Here is a 26,977-nt window from a genome sequence, read left to right on the forward strand (position 1 = left end):
CTGTTTGTGTAGTGTGATAGTCGTCTCCGTCGCAGTCGTGCTGTGTGCCATCCTCGTTAGGCTTAGCGAGCAGCGCGCCCCGAGAATCGTCCGAAGGGCGTACCGGAACGCGAACAAACAGGCGCGCACCGGGAAAGGCGATATAGGTGCGCGCGTATCCCCCGATCTTTCTCCCAAAAAAACGGTGCGCTAATATTGGCGCTGGCTTCGCCATATCAGTCGCTGCGGCGCCGTCTTCTCTTCGTATTGCTGCACGAATGGGCAGCGTCCTCTCTAAGTAGCATCATGTCCGCATGCGTCTGACGACGCTGATTCCTCGATCCTTTCGTAATATGCCACTGACAATGCTTTTTCAGGCCCCTTGTCAGGCTCCTCGCAGCAGCATCGGGTGTCCAACTTCCTCTTTGCCTTCTTGTATACAAATACAAATGTATACAAATTTTAACTTCAAAATTTTTTGCATCCCCATTTCTTATGTATACATCCCAATAGTCGGCCGCGTTTTTTTTGCACGTTATCATTTTTTTTACTTTTTGTACACTCAGCTGCGCTATAGCCTTTCTCTTTTAACCGTCCCTCCCTGACACAACGCAGCATGTCAGCGATTTTTGCACTCTTTCTCTGGGCTCTCCTGTTTCACCCTCCACGGACTCGTGTCTTCCTCTTAACTAGTTTCTTCCAATGAGGTGCTGGTCTATTCAGTGCAAGTCAATAGTTTAGATTAAAGTGTGGGCCCGCTTTCGTCTACAGCACTCTTAAGCCTAATTCCAACTGCTACAAAAGCGCCATCTTTGCTGCCCAAATATTACAGAGGGCGCTGACTATACTTACGTGCTTTGAATGGGAAAGCACTGTCTCATCGTGAGCTGTGTTACGAGGTTCATTCGATATTTCTCCCTCTCTGATGACACATACCTACTCATTAGCGCGCAGTCGTAAGAAAAGGCATACACTAGGTTCACCTTTGTGGCATATTGACTGCGTTCTCGCAATGCAGTCAGGAAGTCCTTGGCTCAACTCCCCGCCCTTTCGGATGAAATTTTGTTTTTCTTTGATGTAGACGTCACTATGTTATGGTCTACTGCTGACGTCACGTGAGACCATGGCGACGTCATTAGGGAGCTTTCGAACCACTGCTGCTGGTCAAAGACACTGTGTTTCATTGTCGATGAGCCATTTAATGATTTCGCATTAAAAGTCTTTCTGCGCCCTTCTGGTCTGTTACATGACATACTCTATTCTCGCGCCTTTTACACTCAGGTGTTTCCAGATTGAAAAGCTTTCTGCAGCTTATTCGCACTATAGCAGGAAACTGACGCAACTGAGTGCCGAGCAGAAAGTATCGCAAGCTTATCTCCCCCCCCCCTTTCGCTTCTGCCATCGTCGGAACTGTCTGTTTGCTTAGGCATCCTCACAAAGGCGCCGTTCTCCTCATCATCTACGGCGCCCGCACCTATTGTTCACTCCTGTCGAGGACTGTTCGCGAAAGAAGCACGAGGCGGGCCAGAAATAAGTGCAGAGAAATAAAGGACACACCGGTGCATAGAACACACACAAGGGCCACGCTCACGCCCCACTCGGAGTTTATCGGCCCACGGTTCCTCTTTCACGGTAGAGCAGGTCACAAAAGACAACCTCGGGCACTCGCTCGCACTCGAGGCGGTGTCTACGCTAAAGCTGATTGCGCAGCCTCTTTCCTCGGACTAACTTTTCTTGGCCATCGAGTACGGCTGAGAAAACAAAAGACTTGCTGCGAGCACGTGCCTCTCCCGGTGCGTGCCTCCCGAGAAGGGGGCGTCCCCTGCCGGCTCTGTTCGGCCCCAGATGAAGACGAACGTAACGAGCGTGCGGGGGACAGTGGGTGAACCAGCCGGGCAAAAGCGCCATTACTGCACGCTGCCCCGTGGCGCACTCTTTTGCGCGAGCAATTAAAGGATCCCGTCGCATACAGCCGATGGCAGTTTTAGGCCATTGCAAAGCGCGTTTTGTGTTCCCTAGAGTGCCACCGGTTAATTCGGGAAGGTGCCCTCGGTAGTCTCGCCGATCTTCCGCGGCTCCACTGCGAATGCACGGCTTCTGAACGACTGTGCTTGGGAGCTATGGCCGGGCATTTCTCTTCGCGGCGCTCGTCGCTTCGTCTCTGCCGGGGATGTTTGCCGTACGCAGTCAATCGCGCCCTCTTTCGTCTTTACGGCCGATCGTAACGCTAAGAGCACCGCCGTGGCTAAGCTATGACAACGGCCAGAAAACACTCTCAGTGCAAATGGCGGCAGTAAAAGTGGCCCTTCTCTGCTCCCAGTGTTTCTTATTCCTTTCACCGCAGTGGAGATTTCTCCTTTTCATCACGCATCTCGACAAAACATAAAAGTTGCCGTGGTAGATACTCGAGCGCTTCATTTGAAGTTCACTGGATCTTAGAATGTTTTCGAAAAGAAACTTTCTCTTAGCAAAATGCTTGCACTTTTGCATGTTTGGGTCAATCCACGCGAGCATGTCCTTACGTAGCCCTTTTTTTACAGTAACTCTTCAGGCCCACATCACTGGAAACTGTAAAGCAATGCCGGGTTCAAGTGACTGCGACAGCAGAATCTACGAGACGATAGAGTCGGACGGATACTACGAAGAGCCCTTGAGGAAAGATGACAAGGACGGACAAAGTAGGTATCTCTTCTCTATTTGCATGCAACGAATATTTGTACGCACTCTTGCCATAACTGCCCTCAAATGCGCTCAAACAAGATATGACCGCAAAGTTTTGAGCAAGTTGCAGCTCTTCTCTTTTATGGTACAAGTACTTACAGTTCCACAAAATTGTCAAAACGCTATAACAACCTTTTGATATAGTGTTCCGTTCCACAGAGTGCTGTTCAGACGTTGTTGCAGAAAGCAAAGGGCGCGAAATACTTGTAGCTGACTTTAAAATACGATTAAAGATGCATTTAGAGCCAAAAACGTTATTATCAGTTGTTGCCACGCGTCTGCCGTGAACAGCGCGCCATCAAGTATATCAGTAGGTACGAAGTCTAACATACATGTATGTGATCGCAGTCTAGGGGCACCATTGTCAAACATTCCGGTGCACTGATTTCCATCGCTGTCGCAGGCAAACAAAACAACGTAGAGCGATTACTTTTAATTTTTTTTTTTATGCTGATAGCTCCCTGACTGAGCCTACGCTAAACGGCCCCTCCGTCGTAGTGCGTCTCGACGAATTACGTTGGTCTCAACGGAGACCGGGCGCGCTCGAAAGTGTGGCGTGCTTCTGTATGAATTCCTACTTGTTTTTTTTTTCTTTTTCTTTCTCTATTGTTCTGGAACCACCACACACAGAGTGCTTGCCCAGGTGGGATTCGGTCGAAAAACTCACTCCCGGTTGACTAGACGCATGTGCTTTGAAGGAATGCTAGAATCGATTACACGTTCCCTCGTGGTATAATAGAATCGCAGAAGAAACTTTAATGTACATTTAACTGATAAATAAATAATGTACTCATTTATTAGACGTTTACCCTTTCGGTAATGCAAATTTCAGCGCCAGCTGGGTTGGTACGAAAACTTGATGCTGAGCAGGATGTAGAGCAGGGGCGTGAGATGGTAGGGGTGTGGGGAGGTAGGGGTGTATGATGGGCATGCGTCATTGACGGTCATGCGTCCGCGTGTGTTCACGGGCCCCGCACTGTCAAGCTCATCTGGTGTGATAGGCGCAATGAGAGAACCAGTCTGCCTGGCACGCTCCACTTGCTGCAGTCTGTTTCCCTCACTTTTTTCTTCCTCGCATTCCTTCGTGTTACGACGCTGACAACGACACCGCACAACCGGGAAACGGGCCTTTGGCTGCTGCTGCTGTAATACACTCACATTTTACATAGCCCCACCCAGGTGGCTAGCGTGCGACACCTTTCAACTTCGTAAAGAAACAATGCCATTCCGGTTATTCAACCCGCCCCGGATGCCGCCACGAACGCGCAGCGAGCTCTGCCGTTTTCTCCATGAACGACGCTCTGAACGACATCGACGTTTTCTATGTTATGAGCGAGACCTCCTCCGCTTGTATAACAAGAGGCCTCCATCGTCGGCTCCTTGTCCCTCTCTTTCTTCCTCAGCGCCATTATGTTGAGTCCCCTCTCGGATTTTCCCCTAATGAACGGCTCCGCACCAACCCCATTCAAGGGAGCTATGTCGGTACTACGGGTGCCTCCCCTCCGCTCGCGGTTGAAGCCTCCCGAGTTGCACGAATGCCTTGCGTTGCGCGCACAAGAGCTGGAAGGAAGCCGGAGGAGTTTCCTAAACTTCCGTCGGGTTATCGCGTCACTGCGTTCGCCGCTGAGATCCTGGCTGCGTCTTACTCCGCGGCCAGTGCGCGTGACGAAGTTCGTGATGTGAAGTTTCGAGGCAGAAATAGCGAGACGCTCGCCTAAGAGAAGTAGGGTGCATGCAAGTGATTTCAAAGGCAAGGTCAAGGAATTGAAGGCAATTGTCAGAGATGGCTTCATAAGTAAATGCGAGACCTCGAAATTAAAATCGGTTGCGATTTGGACTTGGAATACCAAGCAAGAAGCGAAAACAGCTTGTTTTCATGTGACTCAGCATATTCAAAGAAGAGAAAACCCAGCATTGCGGCTGAGTGCTTCGAGCACGCGCTGAAGAAGTCATGAGACTACATGGTTCATGAAAGCATTACCTTGCAGCCCGCACGGCTAAAGGCAGTTCTGTACTCAAACTCATTGTTGATGTTGGTTGCTTGAAAGGCGCTCATGACCGTCTTAAGGGAAAGGTGAAAATGAAAAACGAAGGGATAACAGACCTGTTGTTTTGCTTAACGTGCTTACTCTGTCACACAGGCTAAAAAAAAAAAAGTGGGGGAAAGGCACGAAGTGCCAGATGTAATTTCAGAGCCTCAAAAACTTCTAGCCTTATGCATTGAATTAAAATCGAAAAGAACTGACGCGAACACAAAATGGTATTCTCTTGTTAAGCCTCACAGTAAGTTCATGACATGTGCCTAAGGGGTTGTTTATAGGATCCCGCTGTCATGTTACGCACCGGTCTATTTAGTCCAGATGGGAAGGAGCATCAACGAATAGATGACAGCATCACTGCATGAGCAACTAGCAACCTCGCATCTCATTTCGATAGGCTTAAGTTCTCAATGCGCTAGACTTAAGGCATTGCGCCAGGCGTCTTGACAGAAGGGTGCAGGACAAAACAGCATGCCTCAAAACAGCAGGCTGCAAAAAACATCAGAGTGACTAAACAGCACACGGAAAAAGCACCACGACGACAGAAGAGCATAAGCAAAAAAAAAAACAGTCCGACGAAACAGCGCATCGCAGTACATGGGAGCTTTACTTGAGGGGTGCGTATATGGCACAACCTTTGGTTATCCAGTCCACGGTTGCTTGGCTTTTATGATCTAGTTTTTTTTCTTTGTTATGCAAGCAGAATATGGGTGACAGAAATGAAATTGGCCCGGACCTCCACCTGCTTTTATTTTTTCGCTTTAGCTAGCCTAGGCAACCCACCTCGCTGGGTAAATTTTCGTTAGCTAATATGTACTGCGACAGCAACGTTATTTCTCGTTTATTATCGTCGAGTATCCGCAGTCGTAGTGAAGTCTGATGTTTACGCACTGAACATAAGATTTGAGGTACTCTACGATGCCTAAAGGTGAGTTTGCGCTGTCGTACTTAAGACAACCTAATCTACTAACAGATAGTAAAGAAAAAACTAGATCATTGAAGCCAAGCGAGTGAACAAGTAGCATAACTACAAGTTCTGCCACACGCACTCTTCAAGCAAGCTGCTGTGGTACGCTGTTTATCGTTGTGCCGTTTTTCCTGGACTCTTCTTCCGTCTTAATATTTTTCCGGGCGCCGTTTTGTCGCTGTGTCGTTTTATAAGCACTCTTCTGATGCATTCTGTTTTGTCTAGTGCTGTTTTTTTTTTCCTCCCGTGGCTGTACTTGCAACTATTCAACTATTCAAGCTGCGACTTGAACTTCCAACTTCATAGCCCACCGTTCAGTAGGCTAGATAACAACCTTCCGTGGGTCGCACCACCCATATATACAAGTGTGGGCTGAGTGTGGTCCTCTGTATTATCCATCTCACCTTTCCTCCGTGTCCTCTCGGGCACTGCCCACCTCAACCCTGAGGCAGACTCATCGGAAACTTCGCTACACGTAGGCGTTGTGCTTTGTTTTTCTTTTTTATTTTTGAAAATTTTGGGGAACGTTTTTCGCAGATATTCCTTCTCAAGAATATATTACCGTTTTTTTTTCTTTCTTCGATCAAAATTGTGGTTTTCCTGCAATATCAAAACTCACTCAAAGATTATTTCGGCTCCTTTGTAAGCCTGCGCATACCATTTCTTAAAGCACATATCTTTAATTACTGGTAAAGCACAAAATGCAGAAATAAATGCTCTCACCAATAAAAAAGTAACTCAAGTGATAAAATTAGTGAATAAAAACACAAGTGGGAGTTGAATTCTAAAACGCGGGTTGTTTTGCTATCGCTGGGGTTTTGAGCAAGAGGGCAGGCCATCACGTGGTCTGCGTGCTGACGACAGCATTGAAATTTTCACTTTAATACCGCAGAACATGACATCTTTTCGTGACTCTTGTGCATGGATTCGGGTGTCCTTACATGCTATTAAGACACCTTCTTTACCAAGCAACTGCCGTAGGCGGGTGACGACAGTGAGAACCACTACGGTCGCAGACGACATTTGATGACAATGGGATGCGAGGTATGTAATCTGACGGAGCGATATCTCAAAAAATGGAACCGTGCTATTTAATCTAACGGGTCATCACCTCACCGCACTCCTGGTGAGCGACACCTATTAGATAGCTTGGCTAGGAGCAGTGGTCATGTCAAGAACACTGAGGTCTTCCAGTTAAAACCGAATTTCAAAAATTTGAACCAGCCTACGTTTATCAGTTTTTTTTTCTTTTTGAAGCTTAAAGTCAAGCCCATAGCTATATATACGGTACACCGAAGCAGCTACACCTCCGTTCAACGCTGCCACAAGATTGAAAAGGCAGCGCGGGGTCTTCTTAGCTGCCGGCCGCTTTCACGCTGCCTCGACGAGCTTCGCCGGCTGCCGCGCACTTATCGTGCCAAGATGGGGTCTCAAGAAAAGAGCCAGACGTTCTTCAGAAGAAACCCTCCAACCAATGCAGTCAACCGATTTTCATGACGCCGCCGTTAATTAGGCCGTGATTAGTCCCCTTTCTTCTGCAAACCTCTGCAGTGTCACGATAGCAGATGCAAGGAGGTTAACCACGACGTGAGGAGAATTGGTCGACGCCATTGGCTGGAGGGCACCTTTGAGGTTTGGTTTGGTTAGGTTTATGGGGCTTAACGTCCCAAAGCGACTCAGGCTATGAGGGACGCCGTAGTGAAGGGCTCCGGAAATTTCGACCACCTGGGGTTCTTTAACATGCACTGACGTCGCACAGTACACGGGCCTCTATAATTTCGCCTCCATCGAAATTCAGCCTTAACGGCCGGGATCGAACCCGCATATTTCGGGTCAGCAGCCGAGCACCATAACCACTGAGCCAACGCGGCGGGCAAGCACCCTTGAGGGGCATTTACCACTTCGTTCCTGGCTTCTATCAGACTACAGAAAACGGATTCAATGGTTTCACGGCCTCGCTTCATAGCTATGCAAGGAAGAGTGTATGGTTTGATGCTGGCGACCACTCTTCCGTGGGTCTAAGTACGCAATGCGAGTTCGCAAATGCTCGTCGCCACAGAAACCCGAGGCATTCGCGTCGAGCAGAGGCAGAACAGCTGTGGTGGGGTGCGAACTTCGGCTCACTCGGTCGCAACGGGTACCGCAAAGACCTCGACAGTTGACACAACGTACGCTTCTTCACCTCCTGAGTAGTTATCACGCAAATAGCAACGTTATTCACTTACACTCAATTTATGTGGTAGGGACAGATAGAATAGAGAATTAAAACTAAGAGTAGAGATTGCCGAGGGGCTGAATGACGAGCCAAGATTTAGTGCTCTAGGTATGCTTCTAAACAGCTTTCGCCACAGGGCTCACTGAAAGAATAGAGAGTTGAAACAACTTAAGAACGAAACAGTGCTAAGGCGAGTCTTGTATCCATGTGCCGTGAGAATGGTAGTAACTAAGGAAGTGATTGTGAGGCTTATATAGCGTTTCTTGAACAACGACGACCAGTTTTGAAAAGCAAGAGCACTATAGATATGCAGGCTTTTCCAAAAGTAACCAGGCTGCATGGTTTGCTTCTCATTTGTATACTAGAGATCTTACGGCTTCCCTAAAGATCAAAAAGTTTTTTGAAGGTGAGGGCAGGGTTTCTTCTTGCTATACAGATATTTAGAGCTTGATGGCTGGCATAACAGCTTTAACCCTTAAGAAAAAATCTAATGACTTTCTTTAGAAAGTCTAGTGACTTTTGACATTAGGATCTTATGCCTTTCTCATGACTTTCTGGTGATTTTCCTAATGAATTCCTAATGGCTTTCTAAAACAAATTGGCCACCGTGGTTCTAGTGGGTTCTTAATGTATGCTTTTCTGATGATTTTTTCTTGACTCTCTCGTGTCCTACCTGCCGTTGCAAAACCTGATCCAAATATGGGGATCACTAATGCAAAATAAGAGCCAAAATAAAAAAAAGTGGAGCAAAAACAAAAAACTGCTGGCCTTCACGAGGATTCGAACCGCTGACCTCAGACTCAGACTCATCTTACCACGCCAACCACTACACCACGCCACCAACGTTAACAAGCCAGGTTATGTGGCATGATATGCGCAGCCACAGTTGTTTCTTGTTCTTTCCATTGCGAGCATCTACATGCTCGCACGGGAAAACAACGTTGTTCATAAGGACCTTTCAGGCCTGTTGGAAGTGCCAACGTATTCTGAGCCTTGACATACAGCGCATTGGCCGTATCAAACCGCTTGGGAAACTACAAGCCTCAGAGCGACAGCTGTCCGTTTTACTGTCTTAGCGCTCCTAATCCTTGGTACAGACCCCAGCGTTGTGCAAAACTGCACTCCGGGGCACAAATTACTCGAATAATGCGCTAGGTAGCTTCAAAACCTGCGAGCATGTTAGCGACTCACATCTTTCTAATCCAGCTAAACGTTTGAATGTTGTAAACACACATGAGGAGGTGACTGAAGATCGAGAGACTGCGCTGTCTTCTTTTTTAAGGCGAAAGCCTTTAATGTCTCATCGTTGTAAGCAGCAGTTGTCCACAGAGAATGTCACGCTTTTCAGTTGGTCGAAACGGTCGTGACGTCACAGTGCGCCAATTTCAAACGGGGCCAATTGTACTTTGGCTAGTAACCATGCAACCAATTGAAGGGACCATATAGTGATGCTCCAAGTAAGTGGGACTGAGCTTAGTTAATTGCTTAATTACCCAATTAGCCTAATTAACTTCTCTAGTCAGGCCATATAAATAAATAAAACCTAGTAAGAAATTGGTCGAGCTCGGGAATCGAACCCCGGTCTTCGGAGTGCGACACGAGCATGCTATCCACTCCGCCATGCCAGCTCGATGGTTTGGAATGAACAAAGGCACGTCTAGTGAATACGGTGCCTTCGCTCACTGCCATCCTCCTCCCTTCCCTTCCGGCGAGGTTTAGGTGTCCACCGAGATATGAGAGAGAAATACATTTCCTTTCCTCAAAAACCAATTTACCGACGGACGAGGCGTAGAACCGAATGGGCGATGGCGTTCTATGGACTCCCTGGCAGCGTTGCAAGACGCTCTCGCGTTCCACTCTTAGAGGCGAAGCTTAACATCTTAACCACACATCAGTGACCACACTTTAGGTCAAAAAAGTGCACCCCCCCCCCCCTGAATTTTGACGGGTGTCCACCGAGATATGTGAGACAGTTACTGCGTAATTTTCTTTCCTCAAATAAAATTTTCATTCTCTTCATAACGGGCCATCTTCGTCTTTCTTCTTTCACTCCCACTTCCTCCGTTCCTCTACGGTGCGGTTCAGGTGTCCACCGAGATGACAGAGATTTACTGCGCCATTTCCTTTCCTCAAAAACCGTTGCGTTGAAACGGCAAGGCATCGCGCCGAACGGGTGGAGGCGTTCCGTGGACTCCCTGGCAGCGCTACAACACGTTGTCGCGTTCCACTCCTAAAGGCGAAGCTTAAGCTTAAGGTTAATTAGCAGTTAATTAGCATTCAGGCATTAATCAGTGATTAACCATTAATTAGTGATTTGTCATAACTTAGTAATTAGTACTCAATTACATGTGACGCCACCAGTGCCACAGAAGCACTGAAAGTGGTGCGGAAAACGCTTTCGCCTCTACGCACTTTAGACAGTCAAAGTGCCCCCTGAATTTTTTATCTTGTACGCTGGTACATCGCATGCTTGTCACTTGTTTTTTTTTTCTTGTTGCGTTCCTTTCTGCACTGTTCGGAGTTATATTGAAAACAGCGCGCGCTTACGCTTTCGACGTGACGCACTATATATGGAGCCTGCGACTGAGCCAGCCTTTGATATTAAGTTGTTCGTTGCTGTATCAGTGTCTTCAAACCTATATTTTGCACTTTGCAGAAAAAAAGAAAAGTTCTTCCTTTCACCCTTGCGGGTAGCACGTTTTTTGGTCACTCGTATTAACGCCACCGCGCGGTACGTTCATCGCATTGAATAATGATCACAGGTAACGAGTGAGTGAGTGAAAACTTTATTAGCTCTAGATTCGGATTGTGTTCGGCGGTTTTGAGATGGCTTCGTCCATCTTGCTCAAAGGTCGGTTGCCCTTAGTCCAGGGCTCCGCTGGATGCTGCTGCCAGTTTTGCTCGCCGAATCAGACCTTCTTGGTCGACCCGACGATCGCTGGAGAGCACTCCCTCCCATTGCTCCGCACTCGGGTTTGTTATCACTGGTACCACGCTTATCCTCTGGCATGCCCACGTTATGTGGTACAGCGTGGGGGGTTCTTGGCACCAAGGGCATTTGTCATTGTATTGTGTTGGATATATTTTGTTGAGTACGTGTAGGTTCGGGTAGGAGCCCGTCTGTAGCTGTCTCCACGCGACAGAGTCCTCTCTGCTAAGGGAGTTGTCCGGTGGTGGATACCGCTTTCTGCAGCCCTTGTAATAATTTAGAATCGCCGAATAATCTTGGGGTACAGGTTCGTTCCCCTCGAGGTCGCCTACGTTGGATGCTCGGTAATAAGTGTACCCTCGAGCTATCCTGTCCGCCTCTTGGTTCCCTGTTACTCCCGTATGTCCCGGCGTCCATACTATCGTATGCCTGATTGGTTCTTCGTTTGTTTGTCGTTGTGTTATGTGGCCCCCAGAGCGGAGTATGCGGAGCGCTCTGTGCCCTATTCTGCCGCGTAGGTAGTTGCGGCATGCTGTTTGTGAGTCTGTAAGGATTTTTAGAGACCGTTTAGACCGATAGCCCTCCGCTGCCGCTAGAGCGACGGCCGCTTCCTCAGCCTCGACTATCGTACAGTCTTGTAGTGATGCGCTGGTGATCTCGCGTAGGGTTGAGTCAATCACCGTTGTTACCGCATTGCTGTTGTGCTGCCCCGCTGTTCTGGTGTATGTGGCTGCGTCCACGTATACCGTCGTTTCTTGGGGTGCTAATGTCTTTTGTAGGTATTCAGCCCTTGCCTCTCTGCGTGCTTTGTGTAGGTTGGGATCCATGTTCCGGGGTATTGGCGTTACTTTTAGTGTGTTGCGATATTCGTCCGGAATTGTTTCTGTCCTCTGTATTTCTTGAATTTGATCGGCGCGGCCCAGTTTCTTTAGGAGCTCCCTGCCAGATGGGGTCTGTTGTAGTCTGCGCAGTTGGGAGACTAGTTGTGCCTCTCTCAATTCATCGAAAGTGTTGTGTAGTCCTAGGGCTAGGAGCTTTTCAGTTGAAGTGCTGTGAGGAAGGTGGAGTGCGGTTTTGTAGGCTTTGCGTAGAATCACGTCCGCCTGTTGTACCTCACTCTTGATGGGATTATAGTAGGGGAGGCTGTATGTCACTCGGCTGACTACCAGGCTTCTGACCAACTTAAGTGTGTCCTCCTCTCGCATGCCATGACGTCTGTGTGAGATGCGCGTGATCATGCGGGCCACTTGTAGAGTGGATGCTTTGAGTAGGGCGAGAGTGTGAGTGCAGCGTTGGTTTGACTGTATCCACATCCCCAAGATTCTGATGAGTGTTTTTTCCGGTATCGACTTCCCGTCGAGGTAGACGTTCAACTTTAAGTCGTCGCTAGTGGGGACTGTGCGATTTTGTTTTCCTCTCCAAACTCTTAGGAGCTCTGATTTCTCGGTGGAGCATGCTAGCCCTCTTTCTCTGACGTAGTTCTCTACGCAGGTGGCTGCCTTTTGTAATTTCTCTTCTTTCTCTCCGAGCGAGCCTGTGTTGACCCAGATGGTGATGTCGTCGGCATACATGGCATGGTGTATGCCGTCGATTGCTTTTAACTGTTTTGCCAAGCCAATCATGGCTATGTTGAAGAGCGTAGGGGAGATGACCGATCTTTGAGGTGTTCCTTTATTTGGAGTAAGAAATTTGTCTGATCTGAGCTCCCCCAGGCCAATCGTTGCCGTTCTATTTGAGAGGAAGGCTTTGACGTAGCCGTAGATTCTCCTTCCGCAGTTCAGGTCGTTCATGCCCGTAAGGATAGCCTCGTAACGACCACTAATCTGGACACTAAAGAGCAAAAAAAAAATCGAATTTTCCGCGTAATGTTTCAATAGCTGTCGACAAGCATATTTTTTTTTTTCAAAAAATCTTCACTGACCAGTAAACAACCTCTCTCTTTCTAGAGTGCCGACACAGTCATAAAAGCGTAAATTATATCCCCCCCCCCCCCCCCCATGAACCCCCTTCCCTCTTAGTGCCTCCGGCGCTTGCTGCATTTATTTCATGCATGCCTTTGGCCGTACCACAAAGGCAATGGCATGAGAGAAATTGGTGTGAAATAACATCTGAATCTGTTGTGGCATATTTCTGCATGGGGGTCATCAGGGGGAGACGCCCGGTATAGAAGAGCTCGGGCATGCCTGTGAGCGGCTTCGTTTCCTCCTGGTAGTTCCAGGTGACCGGGAAACCAGATGATTGAGGCTTGGTTGGGTGGATGCTTAGTCAGCAATGACAACCCTGACTTATGAATTAATCCGTAATTGAAGTTGCGACAGGCGTTCTGGGAATCAGTGAGCACAACGGCGTTGGGGTTATATGCTACAGCTAATGCAATAGCTGCCTCCTCTGCGTGAGTGGGGTTAGATGTTTTCACCGAGGTGCAGTTCACCATCGACCCTGAAGGCGTTGAGACTACAATAGTCATGACTCCATTCTGTGGTCCTGCTGCGTCCACGTAAAGGGTGTTAGTCTGCTTGTCCCATTTCTTCTGCAGGGCTTCCCCTCTTGCCTTCCTCCTCTCGATGTTATATGCGGGATGCATATTCCGCGGAATGGGGTGCACGTTGATGCGTCTTCTTACATCGCGTGGGACCTCTTCCCTTTGGTCAATTGTATAGGGCTGATTAACATGGATCTTCTCGAGCAGTTCTCTGCCGGGTGTTGTGAGTGCGAGCCTATTGAGTTGTGAGAGCCATTGTGCTTCCCACATCTTTGTACCGTTACCTGATAGGTTTAGCAGTGTATACTGACAATCTCGCGCCGTACAGAACAACCAGAAAGGAGTACCCAACACCACACAAATCCCTCAATAAGTTAGAAGAGAACACCCTTAGGAGACTACAAACCAACACATACCCAACACCAGCTAAATTAGACCTGTAGTACCCTACACTATACTCTCCGCAGTGCCCACACTGTGGAGAGGTAGCTAACCTCTACCATATGGTGTGGGCATGCCAATTTAATCCCTTACTTGACCCCATTCCCAACCCCTCGGAGGAGCAGTGGGAGGCTATTCTGCTCAGCGATGATCCTGACCGTCAGCACTGGCTGGTGGGGAGGGCCACCGCAGCAGCAGCAGCCAATGGACTACCGGACTAGGCGGCCCACCCACATGTTCTGAAAATACTGAATAAATAAAGATGTTTTCAATCAATCAATTCTGCATGGGGGTTAACGGCGAGAAAAGTCACTTGAGTGTCTGATGGCCGATGACATAAGGAAATCTTCTGTGTTAACGAAAAAGAGTCTCTGCTGAGTTTTTATTGTCGAAAGACATGAATACCTGACTTCGTCGTGACTTTCTAATGTGTCACAAGGAATGCATGAACATGACACCAGAAACTCAACGCCCATTTTTGTAAGGGAACATACGACTGAGAAGTAAACTATGCAGCCTGGTTACTTTTGGCAAAGACTGTACTAAAATTTGTTTATGGATGTTATGGAGAAATGCTCTTTCACCTGCTTCCATGGGGAGTTCTTCGTTTCTACGTGATTTCTACTTGTGTATTGACTAGGATATTGAAGCCGCCGCGGTGGCTCAGTGGTTACGGTGCTCGACTGCTGCCCCGAAAGACGCGGGTTCGATCCCTGCCGCGACGGTCGAATTTCGATGGAGGCGAAATTCTAGAGGCCCATGTACTGTGCGATGTCAGTGCACTTTAAAGAACCCCAGCAGGTCGAAATTTCCGGAGACCTTCACTACGGCGTCTCTCATAGCCTTAGTCGCTTTGGGGCGTTAAACCCCATAAACCAAACCAACCAGACTAGGATATTGTTCGCACGAACGGAAGTTTTGCAGTTTCCAGGGCTAGCTGTAAGCGTACAGGCTTGACATGCCCTTTCTTACCGGCTGCAGCGGAGGACATCCTCTACGACAGCTGAGCTTCACGGCATTAAGGAAGCTGTTTCTTACAACCTGCGCCGAACCGCCGACCGTTGGGTTATCTTCACTGATTCGAAAGCATCTCTCCAGATCCTGGCCAACCTGCTGAAGAAAACGAATCACCAGCCAGTTTCCCTGGACATCGGATATCTACATCATTTAGCTATTGCCGCAGGCCACTGCATAACATTTCAGTGGGTACCTGCTCACTGTGGCATTCAGGCTAATGAAAAAGCAGATGAAGCGGCCCGTAAGGGCCATCAACATCGGAGATACATAGAACTTTTTTTACGAAATCTGATGCGTCCCAGGTGGCCAAAAGTTTTGCTTCCGAAGAAATGTATCGGCTTTGGAGTTTGCCGACATATCAGTACCAATTTCTTCACTCAATTGACCCACATCTTAGATCAAGACTCTCACCCAGAATTCCTCGACATCTGGAAACACTTTATCATCGACTTCGTCTTAATGCTGCATATACAAACGGCTTACGATACCGTTTTAGACAAATGGACAGTCCGCACTGTGACAACTGTGCCGCGATAGAAACTGTGGAGCATATCTTGCTTGAGTGCCCTGCATATGCTAACGAGCGTGCGTACTATGAACATTGCATGCAGAAGCTCTGCTCAGTGCCCCTTACAATAGACAAAGTTTTAGGTCCCTTAGCCTGCCTTAGGCAACAGAGACTTGCAATGACTTTTCTATTCACATATTTAAAAGACATTGGACATCTCGATAAGCTTTAAATTCACTAGCATGTCACCTTCATGCATTCTTCATGCAGTGAACTTCGTCAGCTCATTTGACGGACTATGCACTCCATCACTCCATAGATTACATCAAAACTAGCCATTGCATCCTTAGTACCCATTTCATGGCCGCATTTTATCTTCGTTTTTTTTTTACCTCTTCCACTCTGCTCTCTTTCTGTCTTTATCTCCCAAATTCCCCTCCCTACGCAGAGTAGCATGCCAGCGATTTTTAAACGCCGGCTAAATTCTCTGCTCTTCATTAAAGAGTCTCTCTCTCTCTCTTTCTCAGGCTTGACATGCTAGGCGACATACGAGGTTAATGCATCCGTTTATCAATCCTTGCAGTTCTTGACATAGGTACGCGTTCAGGCTTTCAATGGTTTGCACCTTCAGCCCTATTTTATCAGATCGTTCAAGAAAGTGCGCATAAATTAAGCTGGAAGAGCAGCGAAGATGCCCAAAAGACCACGTTGGCAAATAATGCAGCCTTCTAAATTTAAAATGTGTGAATTTTAAGCATAAGCACCTTAATTTGTTGTCGTCTGACTAGGTGCTTCACTCGCGCTTTTTCTCTTTTTTTTTCTTGTCCCCAAGGAAACATTTAGACAAGGACTCTTGTCGTTTAAGCGCTGCCTGTCAGCTAGATTGTGCATGATGGCAAAAGAGGCTTCAGGTTTTTTTTTTTTTTGTCTTAATTCGTTATTCGAAAAAAAGCACGAAGTCAAACCATGTCTCAAGGCTTAGCTTAAGACCGGCAGGCGTCCAAAACAGCTTCGCTGTGTTCCTGTCTGTCTTTCTGCGACCCTCTCAGACTCTCCTGTCAGGCTCGACGCTTGACAGAACATGCACGTACGACGACTGACACAATCCCGCGCTAAAGATCCAACCGGAGTGGCTGCCGGCAGAGACTGCGAAGGAAAAGGCTCGGAGAGAAGGCGCAGGCGTACAAGGCCTTCTTCTGTCGGCTTTTAAGGCTTTCTGATTTAAAAAAAAAAAAAACTTCCGCAGTTCAAACTTTTCTCTTCCTTTTGTCATCAATTTTTTCGATGCATTTATGTTTGTTTCTATTTTGTTGCTTTGCAGTCCGGCCTCCGCTGTCAGACGCGTGCTTTTGCGTCTCATTCCGTCGCTTCACTTTCGCACACTGAATGTGGATGTACTCTGCAGCAGCAGAGTTTCCTATCGTGTCAGGAGCGTCTCCGACGTTCGACGGTGCTTTGTTAGCTCCCTTCTCTCGTTACAACGGGCCCGCTGCTTCCTAACGTTTCTGAAAGAAGGCAGTTTTTTCGCTATGTCAACAAGACGGCTGAAGAGCCTACGCCTCCGCCCCGGCAGCCGGCTCGATTATGTCGCCGCGAGGCTCGCATTTACTCGGCAGCCGTTCCCGCCCCAGGGTCTCTTTGGACGAGAAGCGGAGAAAACTGGCTCTACACCCTCCATTATGATGTTAATTTTCCAAGGCTACCTTTCCGCCTCAACGCTGCCTGTATCTCTTATCGTGCGCAGCTTGCTGTCGTCGTATCTCTGCCCTAGTCCACGCAGCTTCAACCTACTCCATTTATCAAGTCAGTCTCATCAGATTTTTTTTCCCGAGTAAAGGAGAGTGGAAATAAAATTCGGGGTAAACAGAGAAATCAAAGATGTTAGTAACAAAGAACCTGAAGTGACGCCGTCTTTGGACTGTCCGTTTCTATCAATTCTATTAGATTGGAAGCGCACACGCATAATTTCGGTGTCTTCTTTTTCTCTGTTGTATCTTTGGGATTGTCCCTTTGAAAGAAAATCGATGGCTTCTCATTTTGAGCCAGTCGTTTTTCGGGAACAGCCGTATAAACGCAACGGCATGCGGTCTTTTCTGTGTAGCTTTTGTGCTACCGAAGGCATTTGGCTTTCTTCAGGACCTCTCGCTATAACGTGATATTTCCCAAAAGATAAAAGTACCGAAACAAGTTTCCTCTTGAAGTATTATTTCTCTTTTTTTCTAACACTGATTTTCTTAAGTGAGATCTGAGCCGCGCCTCGTTTGCAGTTCAGATGTACCTTAAATGTTGCAGACTTTGGGCATGTTCCTACACTAGGACCGTTCATTTCTCTTCATAAGAAACGTCTCTATGGTCACACCAAAATAGAGGTAAACCTGGCTAACTGTCTTTTGTTACTTCATTCATTTTTACATAAAATGTCCAAGCGTCAGATTTTTCATTATTCGTTTTGCGCCCCTTCGCAGTGTAATGCGGAAACCCCGAGGGGGCCCTGATCAAGGAAGCATATCAGGCACTCTATAGCGATGTTGCTGCAGCCTAGTGTGTGCACTGAATCATCATCATCATCATCAGCCTGACTACACCCACTGGAGGGCAAAGGCCTCTCCCATGTCTCTCCAATTAACCCTGTCCTTTGTCAGTTGCCGCCACTGTATCCCCGCAAACTTCTTAATCTCATCCGCCCACCTAACTTCCTGCCGTCCCCTGCTACGTTTGCTTTCTCTTGGAATCCACTCCGTTACCCTTAAGGAACAGCGGTTATCTTGCCTTCGCATTACATGCCCTGCCCAAGCCCATTTCTTCCTCTTGATTTCAACTAAGATGTCATTAACCCGCGTTTGTTCCCTCACCCACTCCGCCCTCTTCCGATCTCTTAACGTTACACCTATCATTTTCCTTTCCATAGCTCGCTGCGTTGTTCTTAACTTAAGCTGAACCCTCTTTGTTACCCTCCACGTTTCTGCCCCATAGGTGAGTACCGGTAGGATACAGCTGTTGTATACTTTTCTCTTGAGGGATATTGATAAACTACCATACATGATTTGAGAGAATCTGCCATATGCACTGCACCCCATTCTTATTCTTCTAGTTATTTCCCTCTCATGATCCGGATCTGCGGTCACTACCTGCCCTAAGTAGACATATTCTCTTACTACTTCCAGCACCTCAATACCAATTGCGAACTGCTGTTCCCTTGCTAGGCTGTTGAACATTATTTTGGTTTTCTGCATGTTAATTCTTAGCTCCACCGTTCTGCTCTGCATGTCTAACTGATTGATCATGCTTTGCAGTTATTGTCCTGAGTGGCTTAGCAAGGCAATGTCACCAGCGAATCGCAAATTACTCAGGTATTCTCCATTAATTCTTATCCCCAACTGTTCCCATTCCAGTCCCCGGAATACCTCCTGTAAGCAGGCAGTGAAGAGCATTGGCGAGATCGTGTCTCCCTGCCTGACACCTTTCCGTATTGGAATTTTATTGCTGACTTTATGGAGAACTATAGTAGCTGTGCAATCGTTATAAATATCTTCCAATATTTTCACATAACACTCTTCTTCACCCTGATTCCGCAATGCCTGCATGACAGCTGAGGTTTCCACTGAGTCAAATGCTTTCTCGTAATCAACTGAATCGGGTATACCGAAAACAGCGACTAAATGCAGAATTCTTTGGAGCTTCAGTGGCCATCTCGCGCAAACCATAGTCCCCCTCAACAAAAAAAAATATATTTTATTCAACAAAACTGCCTAGTTTCAGTTTTCCCATAGACACTATTCGTGTCACGTATCATGATGATCACGTGACGTGATTCTACGCTCTAAGAAATATTGAAAAATGATACTGGCGGATGGGGGAAAGGAGTGATTCCGAACAAAGAAAGCTATCAAAGCAACTGTAGCAGTAATTCTGTGGGTCTTGATGAGAGCAAGATATTGTGCATGCTCTAAATAGACATTATGAATACACTGCAGAAAACGTCTCATGCTTAAGAGTACTCTGATATAAGAAAGACAAATGCAGTCTTACGACAGTAGTACTGAGTACGTTATCATCATCAGCTAGAAGACACACTGCCGGCCAAGGACATCGCCCGTTGAATTTCATTTAGTCCTGTCTGGTGCCAGCTGCAGCCGCCTCGACTTCCTACTCCGCCCGGCTACAGAGTCTTTCCCTAAGAAATAACTCTATTTCCAGTGAGGCGAGTTCTCTTTCATTTTTGCCAGCGGCACCATTGTTTACCGCGTTGTTACTAGCGTGCCCTTAACTACGACGCGGGCAAGCTGCATGGTACGACCGTCGTGTCCTTTAAACACAGAATGGGGACGCTTCTTCAGGTGCTGCTGGCATAATCTCCTCTCGATTTTCTCCTTGCATCGTCATCGTACGACGTAGTGAACTGGTTTTGCTCTACTTCAGACCCCTTTATCTCAAGAGGCAATACTGAGAAGAACGTAGATGCGAAGCTGCGAAAGGAACCGTCTGATTATTTGCGAATTACTTTTTGCAACTAGTACCGACTTCTGGACAAAGTAGAAGCAGGAAAAGTGAGCTGTTAAAATACTGGCTAAACTTAGCTGCCGCTTACTTAAAATGTTTAACAGCCGTGATGTCCTTCCATTTTCTCCCCCTCCCCGTCTTCTCTTCTTTCTCTCTTTTCCCTCTTGTTCTTCTTTTTGTTTCGTATCGCCATAACTTTTTTTCTCTCTTAGTTTGGCATCTGCAGAGCTTGCCCTTTGCGTATTTCTACACCTACAGCGGGCTTCAATTATATGACCACTCGGGATGGGGCCCCAATCATGGCTTTCGCCGTAAATAGTGCTTCTTTACTGATGAAAGCAACGGTCGCTGGCGGGCGATTTGTATCGATAACCGGAGGCCCTGAAGGCGAGAATGAACAGAAGATTCAGGAAAGCCAACCGGCACTACTTTGACGTATACTGGGTGGCGTCAGACGTGACGCACTTGACAAGAAAATAGTTTCTCCTTTTCTCTTCTCTCCTAGCGGCTGGCAGCAAACCTTCAGCGATGCAATATTTCACTACTTTTTTACTTTTTTCTGCAGTCGCGAGCCACAATTCTTCCTGATGTCACCCGGCTCCAATCACATTCAGTTTTTCACGGTGAGTCGAATGCTTCGGTACTTAGACTCGTAGACGACACAGCAGATGGCGTGAAGCAAGTCCTAACAATCTCAGCTGGGGTAAAGCAACGAGCCTGCAAGCGGACCGCTTTCCGCGGTTACAGGGACACGTGGTTCTGCACATAGTGCACAGTTCAGTCACCTACCGTCCGGCGTCGGCGACGCAGCTGGCCTCATGAGAGATTTACGCAGTGGCCAGCGGCCGCTCCTGATCGCATCAACGCTCAATAATTTTTGCATGGCGACACGGTCGAAGCAGGGCAGACATCCTTTCTGCGGGCCAGTAGCCCCTTTCCGACCGTTCCTCGTCCGCCACCGCCGCCGGACGCACCGACGCTGACAACTCCGCTGACATGTTGCGGGGTCGGCAACTTTCATCCCCGAGCGGCTTAACACACAGACTGCATTCACGTGCGTCTGTACGTGTAACACTAAGTCGTACGGGTGTGCTCGGTAGAAAAATGTTGTCCCTCATGCCGACGGGAAGTAGTTTTCCGGCCCATTATTTCACTACCTACGCGCAAGAGTTCTGCCGACGCGTATAAATGCCCGACCTCCTGTTGGTCGCTCCACTTCGGAGCGTCAGCTCGCCTGGACGAGACCAAGTACATCGATCCGCTCCTGGAAACATTATGAATCCTGCAAACTTCGCGAAGCCACTAGTACACATATCGAGCCTTTCCTGAGAGCCCATATTAGCAGTAATGCATGATGAAGGGGTCACGGAAACAACCTTGACAAACTGCCGCGCAGGCCACACCTAAGACAGGCGAGCGGCAGCATACGGAATTCGGAACACCTGCCCAGCCAGTTATACTGACTAATGATGAAATACAGATTGCGACTCCTATAAAAATACGCAAAGTAGTATTTTTACGATGACAAATACGTGTCCATGAATGTTAAATTTTGCCGATCGATCTTTAGGGCAATAACAACTTCATGGCCACCTGTGCCTCGCTTTGTTTCTATAAAAAAGGAAATGAATGCAATGTAGCGAGGTTATTAACGAGGACAGGTGAATGATTGTTGTTTTTATTAATCTCATTGCCCATATTAACAAGGCATGGCGCGGGCCAGGCGACCTTTTTTTTATCCGTTACGCATCCAGGCCAGGGACCGAATATGGAAGCACGCGATGAAGCCGGAATAAGTCATTATCTTTCGAACCAGTTATGCGAAATCTAATACTCAGCACGAGATGGCGTATGGCTCTTGATGGAAAGCCGCCTGTTCTGAGTGAAGCTTTATGCCTAGGATAATTTGGCAGGAATGCTCACTGACCAAACCCGAATAAAACAAAACTTCGTTCAGTACTAGTGTAGTGGTTTTCTTCCTCCAGTTACGCGACTTCGTTCGCCTTTAGCTAAATGTAATCTCGAACGATCTTGACCGTGGGAAAAGGAATCAAAGAAGACTGTTCAGAAATTCACCAAGGCAGTTAAGCAGGCGCACGCCGCAATTCATAAGCCAGAACCAAGTGCAATGAAGGCAATGAATCGTGCATTCATAGTGCTGCGTCACCAAAAGGACAAGGACGAAGCGCTGAATTCTCGCCCAACTCGCCCAATTCTCAATCCTTTTTAACTTTATTTCTTGTACAACGGGCTCTTTTTAATGTTTTAAGATTATTTCAAGTAACCCGGCTTTTTCAACTTCCTTAGAGCGCTTGTGTTGTCGTCACTCCGCATACGTCCTTGTCCTTGTGGTGCCACAGCACTATGAATTCGTACCAACTCGCCCAATTCTCAACCTTTTTGAATCGTGCATACCACGATTAAGCGAGGTCTTGGACGGCGGTATCTTGATGTGGGCTAGTTGGTGCATTATTCGGAAGGGGAAAACGTTATGAATCCTTCAGCTGCGCGACGCCACTAGCACACATATGAAGCCCATCGTGAAAGCCAATATTAACAGTAATGCATGATGTATGGGTCGCAGAAACTGCAGCCTTCACAAACTCCCGCAGGTGGCGCACCGAAGACCGACGAGCGGCAGCGCACAGACTGCGGAATGCCCGGCCAGCGATTTATGGTGGATATTAATAAAACTCGTATGGAGCTCCATATGTCGTATACGTGTCTCTGACGATGTCCGTATCTTTTTTCGTGTCAAGGTGGGCGCATTTCGAGAAAGCAATGTGCGTATTGCGGAAAAGTGTACGAGTAACCTGCGTGGAAAGGTAATAAATATCAGATACCAGGCTGCCCCGAACCAGTGCCCCAAGCTATTCTACAAAATATAATGTCCCGATTGTGAGGCGGTTTATATCTGTAAGCAGAGAACGTCGGATTGTCAGAATAGCACCAGAACTAAGTACAAAAAAGGTTGCATAGCTTCAAATGCTATGAACGAGAACTTTCAGGCCGCCATGGGCGAAATGTGCAGGGTATAAACAGAGACAATGGCACCTGAACGCAACGTTTCAGAAAATCTTCATCTCCAGACGATAACCATCCAGACAACCACCCTGCAAGACTAACCGAACTGCCGCTAATCTAAACCACTTCTACGCCAGCTCGCTACCGGGAACACAAATAGCTATACGGATAGGGTGCCTCATACCAGGACGATTGATTGACAAAAGCAATTCAAAGCGTCGATTGTTTTTTTCTTTTTGTCCTGTCCCGAATGCTGTCTCTCATTACGAAAACGCGGGACATATATCCACAGCTTTGTTTAGTCAACGAGGTTACGAATGCCGTTTTCAGAGTGCTTCACGAAATGTGCTTAATCAACTTGAAGCATTTAGCGAGAAAGTGCTAAAGCTGCTCAAAAAATGCTGTGAGAGACAGACAGAACAAGTTCAGCCAGTATACAAACGTACACATAGCTGCTCTAAATCTTTACTTCGCGTGCCTCGACTTTTAAACCGAAAAAAACAGGATCACAAACGATGCGGCTTTCAATACGATCGATGCTGACTGACTTAAGAATATGACTGAACCAAGCTGAAGAGCACCAATTAACTTCAGGCCGCACGGACTTGGCCCTTCAAGGAACTTCCCTTCAACTACCATTCCAGCGCATGTAGTCGCAAGCAAAGTATGCGCGCCTTCGTCAGCGTTGAATTTAGTTTTCGGGGTCGGTAGAAATGCTTCCTGCTCCGCTCTCTGGCACAGAATATCGCCCAGCGTCAGGAAAATTGACCGGCGGGTTTCGTGAAGGCGAAGGGACCTCGCGAGGCAATAAACGACCTACGTCCCCTTAATGGCCATTTGTTGCTCGCGATACCCGTCACGTGACCCCATGACCCTCCATGCTATAAAACAGAGACCAGTCCGCACGAGCCTTTAGCCGTGGCCCCCGAAACACTTTATCTTCCGGAAGCGGCGGCCTGCGGCAGAACTGCGCGATCGGTCTGGCCGTCGTCCCCCCTTTCCCGCTGCTCTTCCATTTGGCGCCGCCCAGCCCTGGTCGCGGCGTAACGCCTCTATTGCTGCTCTAGCTGCTGGATCGAGTGGGCGATCTTATCTATTACTCTGAAACATCACCCCGCCGTGGTATGCGCGAGGCCGCCGGGTCCATGTCCAACCGTGTCCAGGACGGGCAGCGCGTACACTTGTTCTCCTATCGGCCAGCCGAGACGCATTGCCTCAATGAACGGAACGACTTCGAAAGCAGGGCGCGGCAGCCTAAACATTCGCGGATGTATCGACGCAGCTTTTGGTCAAGGACACGACTTACAAATGTCACCCGTATCTCGTGTACTGCTCGATATTGTGACAATCTGCAGCTTCAGATATGCTCGCGGAGCTTTCTTCTGTGGGGCCAACAAGAATTTCGACTAAGAGTCTGGGCATAGTTTGTGCCTTCCTGACCGGGACATTGACAGGTACAGAGTGGATTCAGGCGTAGACGAGTCAAGAAGAAAGCAATGTGCGCAAAGTTGCAAAGTCATGTACATAGAACAATCCTACATGCAGACTACAGCGGCGGGAGGCGGCAGTGGACGCTTGCGCATGTGACTCACGCAAAAGCCATCTGCAGCCAGTGCTTCCTGCGCGCAATCGATTGCGGGGCGCACAATTAAAGCGATCTGTCCATGAGGCGGCGCTCCCGCCCGCTTCTGGCTGTACCGGAGGCAACTCCTCTTAAGTGACACAGGGCTGGCCGAGCGATTTGTCACAGGCCCCTGTAGCCGATGTTTTCATTGGACTCTCTTGCGAAGAAAGAAAACCGCTTTGTCTGACGCAATGGCCAGTTGTGACGCCACCACCGTTTGTTTGCAGCGTGCTTTTTCACCGGGCACCATAGCGCCACGCTAGAATACACTCTGCAGTCGGCCCTTATTGATTGCCTTCTCTTTTGGCGAGACGCGAGGGTAGTCTTTCAGGAAGCAAGAGCTGGTACGCTGCAGTCAAACGCCGGTTTTCTCTTTATATTTCCTTTTCTTGGCTGGCTGTTTCTTCTTGTAGTCCCTTGCTCTTTCTGTCACACCTGTTCCGAGTCAGTCACTCTGAGGAGTCGGAGCTGTGAGGCTGGCCCTGCACAAGAATTTAGAGCGTGAGCACTTTTTATTTCGTTTTCTGCGCCGTCGTCAGCTTTGGCGGGGCCATCCTCAGTGCACATTGTAAGGAAAGAAATAAAGGCGAAACACCAGCCACGCTTTTTCGTCACCAGCGATCGTCCGCGCACGAGTCTCCTGCTTTAGCTATCCGCACCCGTTGGTTGTTCAGGCCCGACCCGCCGTAGCTGCTTCATGAGCCTGTGGTCTCTTCGGCATCAGTAAAATGCCTCTTCAGATACATAGAATAATGTTTTGAGGGCCTTAGCGCTCAGGTTGTTCTGTAGTTATAGCGGTGTCGGCGCCGTCCGCAGCACAGTCCTTAGCATCGCACGATGCTGCGTGCCATTGTGCGCACAGGGTGTCTATGTTTTGACGGGAACTCTGGCGGCGGCGGCTCACTCGACGAACTTTGAAGCCCGCCTAAGACGTTGCTGCGGCTTTATTGACAACGCATGTTTCATGAGAAAGCCGGCGAGACTGTGCAGAAGAAGCAGAGTACCCAAGGCGATGAGTGTTAGCGCACGCGCAGTGGACCGTCGGAAAGGAAGTGATCAGTTTAAACAGAAACTATAAATTTTCATTGCTCTCACATCACAGCTAACACTCAAACATCCGCTTTACACACTCCTAACAATTCTTTGGGTTTATCTCTGGTTCTAAGTGGCCTGATTCGGAGTCGTGGTATTTCTATTACTCGCTCTTGTTGCTTCTCTTTTTAGCGATGCTTATAATGCCAGCTGCCTTCTGCAGAAAGAGCGAGAAGACGCCTTATTGAGAACTAGTGGAGATGATGGTTTCACAGAAGCTAACCGGCTTCTAGCTAGATGTCTGCCTAGATGTTTACGATGCATCCCCCACATAGATTTTTGTTTCTCCCTGTAATGGGCATTGTATCAAGCAGTTCTACTTCTAACACCTGATGCAATACTAAGAAGTGAGCTAATATATAAAAATTCAGCATAACAAAGTCGTGGCCCAATTTCCAGGCACTCAAGAAAAAAATCTTCACTCCGGATGCACTTTCAATAACTTCTCGCTCTTACCGCTCATCTCAAGTCATTTTGTCTGGAACTATAGTTTACTAATGATGACGGTTTAGAAATTCTGAAGTAGTTGCCATTGGACTGAAATCGCGGATAGTTAGCGGCTGTGTGCAAGAACATTAAACAACACTACGTGAGGAATGTGTAGTGAACTTCATATCAGCAAGACGATAAGAAGGTGAAAGATATTTGCCAAATCGGTTAAATAAAAAAAATGCTAGCAGTTTAGCAATGTTAAGCACGAAATATTGTGGGAAAACACGGTTCCGAACAGTTTGGGTGAGCCGCCCCCGAAAGTTTCGGGGGCGGCTCACCCAAACTTCGGGGAGGGTCTAAGCCAATTTTGGGGCTGTCCTAAGTCGATTCCGAACTTCAGTCAACCCAATTTTCTGATTTTCGGGAGCGGGCCACCCAAATTTTAGGTGTGGGCCAACCACACTTTCGGAGGTCAGCCAGTCTTCCAACCGAGCAACCGAGCAACCGAGCACACGCAGCACCAACCGAGCACACGCAGGTTCATCGGCAATCAAATTCGGCCAAGGTCATTTCATCTCAAAGGCCAAGGGTCAAAGGTTCAGGCACCCATCGGCTTTTCCAGGATTTCTGTGAAGTAGTGCTCTCGCATTAGCAACGGACGGTCTTTTCTTGAACCGATTCTAATTTTTTTTTTTTCAGATCCACAAGCGTATGGGGATTTAAACGACACAGCCATACTCTTTTTTTTCTACCGATGGGGATGGGGTTAGTGCACTTTTTCTTTTCTCATGAGACACACTTAGACTTTCAGGTTTTAATCAAAAAACACCGATAGACACCCGCCGGTAAATAAAAGTAAGTGGGAAACGGTTGAAACCAAAAACGCCGGCTTCTAGGTCCTATGGTGATCAAAAAGAACGTGAGTGGTCATGAAAAAAAAATTCGCTGTGGCTTAGCTTGGTTAAGCCCGGTAATTGCGAAAGCAATATCCGTACCTACGCCATGGT

General features: G+C 47.8%; 1 protein-coding gene across 6 annotated transcripts in view; it reads left to right on the plus strand.

The window, feature by feature from the left end:
- Ten-m (teneurin transmembrane protein Ten-m) overlaps window positions 1–26,977 on the plus strand; it is a 552,868-nt gene that overhangs the window by 183,608 nt on the left and 342,283 nt on the right. For 4 of the 6 annotated variants that reach the window (XM_089566254.1, XM_089566255.1, XM_089566256.1 and 1 more), the window contains exon 2: window positions 2,520–2,657. In XM_089566254.1, the coding sequence (XP_089422380.1) occupies window positions 2,558–2,657 (100 nt within the window). In that variant the 5' untranslated portion in view covers window positions 2,520–2,557. Of the gene's footprint in view, window positions 1–2,519; window positions 2,658–26,977 lie in introns of those variants that run through there. The other 2 variants (XM_089566258.1, XM_089566259.1) reach the window with 1 other exon arrangement.

Source organism: Amblyomma mixtum, chromosome 1, assembly GCF_055824585.1.
Source record: "Amblyomma mixtum isolate Tamu chromosome 1, ASM5582458v1, whole genome shotgun sequence".
Taxonomy (NCBI): Eukaryota; Metazoa; Arthropoda; class Arachnida; order Ixodida; family Ixodidae; genus Amblyomma; species Amblyomma mixtum.